The sequence below is a fragment of the Euprymna scolopes genome, chromosome 3, assembly GCF_053919585.1.
Source record: "Euprymna scolopes isolate OS-2025 chromosome 3, ASM5391958v1, whole genome shotgun sequence".
NCBI classification, from domain to species: Eukaryota; Metazoa; Mollusca; class Cephalopoda; order Sepiida; family Sepiolidae; genus Euprymna; species Euprymna scolopes.
In genome coordinates, this window is record NC_136484.1 from 188,698,277 (window position 1) to 188,705,067 (window position 6,791).

General features: G+C 39.7%; 2 protein-coding genes across 2 annotated transcripts; both read left to right on the top strand.

Moving 5' to 3' along the window:
• The first annotated feature begins 2,835 nt into the window (after positions 1 to 2,835).
• On the top strand, positions 2,836 to 4,569 carry LOC145263162 (uncharacterized). The gene has a single exon (XM_080120172.1). It carries the CDS (start codon positions 2,836 to 2,838, stop codon positions 4,567 to 4,569), a length of 1,734 nt encoding a protein of 577 aa, XP_079976298.1.
• Positions 4,566 to 5,897, top strand: LOC145263166 (uncharacterized). The gene has a single exon (XM_080120187.1). It carries the CDS (start codon positions 4,566 to 4,568, stop codon positions 5,895 to 5,897), a length of 1,332 nt encoding a protein of 443 aa, XP_079976313.1.
• Positions 5,898 to 6,791: the final 894 nt, after the last annotated feature.

Below are 6,791 nucleotides of genomic sequence, written 5' to 3' on the forward strand. Positions count from 1 at the left end.
GTGATGGTCGAGGAACACATCACGATAGCACTGCGAAAAGGTGCCGAAGCGAGTTTTTACTATAACAATACATTTCTTTATGTAACATTTTACACTAACCTGACATAATACCATCTGACGGTACGGTGCTCATCATGACGTAACGTTATAAATTGGACAGCATAACTGAGTATCGAATAATTCGCAGCGTCCTTGAAAAGTCATCTCTGCTTTCTTAGTCGAAGGCCTTGGTCAGAAAGATAATAGCCACATTCAGCGGCATGTTCTGTTCTCTGCATTTTTTGAAGCAGGTACATGGAGAATAGCAAGTTTAGAGTTGGATTTACGGATCGAACACCGTTCGGTGATTCCGGGGAGATTCCCTCCGTGAAAATGTGGCATTTCTGCAGAATGATGCGTGCAAACAATATGCCGGCAATATTCAGTAGGAAGATATCTTTATATTTATTCCGCTCGCCATTATTTAGCTACTTTCTCACAATATTTCAACAGCAGTGCTACAAAAAGGCACATTTTGATGCTTTTAGATTGTATTCCCTGGCTTGCAACCTTTCTCTTTCACCTTCCATCAAAGAAAATAATCATTCATTTTTGAGATCATCTAATGGTGGGAAATATTCTATTTTGAGCATCATGTGGAGGCTTTAAGGAGCATCCGGAGAAAGCTGCCAGACTTATTGTTTTCCTAATATAAATTTAAGTGATCTCCCACACACCTTCTAAGTCGTTTGACATTGTCAGTTATTTCTACTCCTGTGTAGAACCTTAGGAGAGTAAGCTTAGTAAATCTTTATTTGTGCCTTTTACAATGTCTTGTTTCCAAAGTCAGATGCCTGTTTTATTTATTTGAAAACTTTGTCCAGTAAGCAATTGCATCTTCCTTCACTGTAGCTTTTATTTAATCACTCACAATGCGCTTTATTTGCATGATTTTGGAAGCATGTAAAGCTATGTTTTACCAAAATTTGCGTGGCCATCTCTTCTTTCTATAAACCGGGATACATGCGGCTGTTCTTACTTCAGACCATATTTTTGTTGCTATCATACTGACCGGGCAATGCATATTCAATCATCGTGTCAAGAGTTGTCTTATTTCCTTTAAATTAGTTTCACCCCTATCAAGTAATATCGCCACTTAGACATAAGAGGGTTACTATTTAGGAATATGCGTAGGAAAATAGGTAATGTGTTTATTTACGTTACATTTCAACTCCTGCATATAACTGCAGTCATGAAAGCAGGTAGTAGCTAGGGAAATCTAACTGTTCAAGAGAAGAGATTATTAGAATAGAAAGCTTCCGGGGAGTTAGTGATCTTAACAATGAAAAGGTGAGATTTTGTTGCTAAACGGGTTTGTGGGCGATATGTACGTCGATGGGAGGCACAATTGAAACGAGTTTAGCAGAGCACATTCCATTAAAACATTTGTAAGGATGGAATACTGCTGCCATATCTGGGCAGGAGCTGCTAAAACAGCCTATCCTGTCTTGACAGAGTACAAAATAGACTTCGTGGCTTAGTGGGGGATGCTCTTTTCACTTCCCTGCAGCCTCTCCCCCACAGAATAGATGTTGCGACCCTGCCTTTGTTTTATCGTTATATGCATTGCAAGTGCTCGTCTGAGCTCCAATCTCTCGTCCACTCTCGCCAATCTTTCACGAGAAACACCCGTCTGTCTGAAACTACTGTCAATAACTTACCCCACTCTTTATCTGTGCCTAAATCAAAAAGTGGGTTCCATGAACAAAGCTTCTTTCTTAGAACTGCACGCCTGTGGAACTCTGTTCCGTCTGCCTGCTTCCCGCCTGACTAAAACTTGGATGTCTTCAAGTCAAACGTTAACAAATTCCTAATGAATAAAGTGTTAAGTAAACACTTCATCAAATCTCCACACTAAAGTACTGTACTTGCAATAACCCTTATCCCTGAGTGGCTTCCAGGCCTTGATAAGTGGTGACTACTGTGTAAAAAAAAAGGTATACAGATTCAAAATTGCGGTACTGAGACGGCGGTAGGAGCCTAGTTGAGAAAGTTTGGCCTATAAGATTGAACACTTTTTGTACTCTATCCGGGAAGGAGAGTCTAAATACATGCACAGGCCATATGTGGCAACAATACTCTATGTATAGGCTGATCATAGATTTGAGGAAGTGCAGGATACTTTTATGTGTGAGTAGTTTCTAGTTCGATAGAGGGACCTCACCTTCTTTGCAACAGCCTTCACAATGTCGTCAATGTATTAGTTTCAGTTCATAGTGGCCGTTAATATAAAGCCGATGAGTTTGAAGAAATAATTCTGAGGTATGAGTTTTATTTTTCATAGGTATCGATTATTGGAGAGGCGTCTTATAATTCTTAAAGTAGAGAAGCCTCTTCTTACTATTTTTATATATTACCATCCATATACAGTTCCATTCCACTACGGTCTGGAAGTCCTTTCTTACGAGTCCGCCATTGTCAGAGATGTATGGCCATCCAGAAATCACGAGTTCCTAGTTTTGTGCGATTCTATGCGTCCCTTAGTTATTTCAGCATGCGTTAATTTGGGTGTTCGTTATTGTAATAATTAAATTGATTGACTTACCGAGGGTGGGTCGGTGGGAAGGGAAAGACACTCATGGCTGTGAACGGGCCGGCCTGGTGTTTGTTAATGAAGAAAATAGGGTGTCTATTCCTTATAGCTTAAATAGACATTCCAGTCTCGTTTCAGTCTCGCTGAACGAGAGATTGAGACTATAAAAACAGTCACCTTGGTAGGCTTGTTGATGCTGTTGTTGTAGTTTATTTTTTTCTTATCGTTGTTAGTACCTGGAACCTTTAAAGGTAATCCCTTGCATGTATGGAGTGGCATTCGAGACACAAAAAGGATTAATCCCCTTTGGAAACAGGTGTTCTTTTCTCTATAAACACCAGATTAAAAACCAAAAAAGAACACAGCTTAATTATGCAGAAGTGTTGGCTAGAACTCCTGAACTTCCACCTGCCAGAATCAATTATGTGGTTCACCCAAAGGAATCCTACCCAGACCCTTTAAAAAATTGGTTCGAAGAAAGTAATGTCCAGCGAGGTTTGGAGAACATGTTCAACCTTGAATCCATTGGATTGCCCACTGACGAGAAATTCTCCACCTTGGATGAAGAGAAAGTTAAGCAATTCCGAGATTCCATCACATTTAAAGATGGTCTTTATCATGTGCGACTTCAGTGGTATGACGATAAAATAAAATCAGTACCTTCGAATCACAATGCTGCTATTCGAGTTCTAGAAAGGGTTATCAAAGATCTGGAGAAGAAAAACTTGTATAATCAATATCTGAAAGTTTTTCAACAACAAGAAGATGAGGGCATTATTGAAGAGATAATTGTGCCACCTGAACAATTTAAAGATTATATATGGATACCTCATAGGCCAGTGTTAAAGCTAACTGACCAGACTACTACCAAAGTGAGACCAGTGTTTAATTGTTCATATAAGAATAAGGACTCGGTATCATTGAACGAAGCAGCATATCCTGGAGTACACCTAATGACAGACATGATAAAATTGATGATCCGATTCAGAACAAACCGATACGCATTGCTAGCTGACATTAGGAAAGCATTTCTGATGATTCGACTGGCATCTGAAAGGGATCGTAATCGATTTTGCTTTTTTCTAAAGAAAGGTGAAAACTTGCATTGCTACCGGTACAAAACCATTATATTTGGCTTCAATGCAAGCCCCTTTATTTTAAATTATGTATTAAAGTTTCATGCAGATAAGTTCCCTTTGGATAACTTGGTGAAAACTGCAAATAATGCAGAAAACCTATCTGCCTTGTATACTACTGTGAGAGAACGTTTACAGAAAGGAAATTTTGATTTGCAATCTTGCAATTCCAACTATGTAACACTCCAAAAGAAAATGAAGGCAGATGGAACATTGTCAGGATTCGACTCTGGTTGGGAAAAAGTGTTGGGATATCAATATGACCCTGTCCAGGATCCAATAAGTGTTTGCCCACCATCATGCGACGTGGAGGCGTCTACTAAGAGGAAAATATTGTCTGAGACCTCCAAGGTATTTGATCCTTTGTCTCTTTATCTACCTGTGACAGTGCGAGGTCGTCTCTTGATGAGAGAAATATGCAAACAGAAATTAAATTGGGATGATGTGGTTCCTCAAAGTGTGAGTTCAGTTTGGAGAACGCTGGCAAAGGATCTGTCCGCGTTAAACACTGTATCATTTTCAAGGAGAGCTTTAGATGAAGGAAAGGATACCAAATTATTTTTCTTTTGCGACGCATCTAAAGCCGCATATGGGTTTGCGGTGTACGCTGTACAGGATGGGAACTCATCCTTGGTCTTTGCAAAGGCAAAAATGTCTCCTCTGCAGGGAAAATCCCTCCCGACGTTAGAACTTCTAGCGGTATTTTTAGCCGTGAAGTGCCTCCCTTTTATAAAGGAGTCACTAAAGAACATTACTATTAAGGATGTCTATGTAATCACGGATGCGCCTGGATTCTGTCCGATTTTGTCCAAACGAAAAACGTGTTTGTACAACATAGATTACAGGACACAGCTCAAATGACAGAGAAAATCAAATGTGATTTCAACATAAAAGTCAACTTTAAGTATGCATCGACAATTGAAAACCCAGCGGATTACATCACCAGAGGTTTGACCATCAGAAAATTTAAGGAAAAACTTTCTCTTTGGTATGAGGGACCTAACTGCATAAAGCAAGAAGAATCCTCCTGGTGCCATCGTGAATTGGGCTGCCTTTCTAAGGCTCAAATGGAACGGATTAGTGCTCCAGTAAATTATGCCGCAGAGAATGAGGTGGCTATATCAGAAATCAAACTGGAAAATTTTTCTAGTTTGAGTAAGTTGATCAGTGTGACTTCACTGGTATTTAAATTCATCAATAGGTTAAGAAAGAGGGAGATGGATCCCAAGTTACAGGCAAAAGCCTACCTGATCAAGACTATGCAAAAACAATCCCTTTCAAGAGAGTTACACTTTCTGCTAGACCCTGGAGGAAAGAGCATGCCGAAACTGGTCAAAAACTTGAATCTCTTTCTAGACCCCAAAGGTATCATAATATCAAAAGGAAGAATAGGAAACTCTGAATATCACCCATATGAAATACAGAATCCTATTTTATTAGGAAAAGAACATTACCTGACAAAATTGATCATTCAAGAATACCACCAGAGAAGCCAACACTTAGGCTTAGCCACTACTCTGAATGAAATAAGGTTAGGCGGTTATTGGATACCACAAGTCAGACAGGCTATTAAAAATGTGGTTGGTACTTGTATGAAGTGTAAAAAATATAATGCTGTTTCCTTCTCAGTACCAAATTCGACCAACTTACCAGCCCCTCGAGTGAATTTTGTCAGGCCTTATTTACATACTGGTGTGGATTTTACCAGTCATATCTATGTTAAAGGACAAGAAAGAGATTACAAAATGTACATTATTCTTTTTACATGTATGAGTATTAGGGCTGTGCATTTGGAACTGGTTCCAGATATGACTGTAAAATCATTTATTCAAGCATTCATTAGGTTCACGAACGCGAATGGAATACCCACGCACCTTTATTCGGATAACGCTCGCACATTCAATGCTGCTGCCAGAATAATTACCCGGGGGATGCTAGCGGACGAATTCAAAGAAAGATTCAGTTCTTATGACTTGAAGCATTGTACGATTCCACTGTTTTCACCTTGGTATGGTGGTAGTTGGGAAAGGTCTATCAAGACCATAAAATCCTGCCTATATAAAACAATAGGAAGAGGTAAAATAGATTATTTTGGCCTACTTACAATTTTGTCTGACGTGCAAAGGGCAGTAAATAGCCGCCCCCTGACATATAGGAGCTCTGAGGACTCTGAGCTAACTCTCTCATGAATGCAAATATTGGTCAGGGAATAATGATGAGGGTTGAAAACCAGAACCTGGAAACAATGGACCCTCTAAGTCGAAGTGAATTGATTCAAACCCTGCGTTCCCGGGAAGAAAGCCTAACTAAATTTAGGAAGGTTTGGAATGAGGACTATTTATTGAGTCTCAGAGAAAGGGCTCTGAGCCTAGCTGATTGTTCTTTTGAAGATAAAGTAAAACCAGGGGACATAATACTCATAAAAAGCCCTCTGAAGACGAGACCTTTCTGGTCTCTAGGTGAAGTTCTGCAGTTAATCCAAGGAAGTGACAATTTGGTGCGTATGGTGAAAGTGAGGAAAGGTAATGGAGTTATAGACATATATTCTATTAAACATCTCTTTCCTCTGGAATTCTCTCCACAGCCTGGAGAACCCGATCCTATAAGCATGGAACCTCCGAATTCACAGGATATGAGTCAGGACCCACAACGGAGAGAGAGTACTACAATTTGGATCTGTCCTACCTGTAACAGACCTGAGGATAGCAGACCTATGATAGCCTGCGATAGATGTAATGACTGGTTCCACTTCAGCTGTGTGGGTCTAACTGAAGCACCACCAGAAGATGAACAATGGTTCTGTTCAACTTGTGACCCTCAAGGAGTTGTACCTGGTAGACCCAGTTTATCGGGAGTCTAAATGAACTTTTATTCCCTTAATCAAGATTTTTTTATTTTTATTTTTTTATTTTTTTTGTGGGGAATGTGTAATAATTAAATTGATTGACTTACCGAGGGTGGGTCGATGGGAAGGGAAAGATACTCATGGCTGTGAACGGGCCGGCCTGGTGTTTGTTAATGAAGAAAATAGGATGTCTATTCCTTATAGCTTAAATAGGCATTCCAGTCTCGTTTCAGTCTCG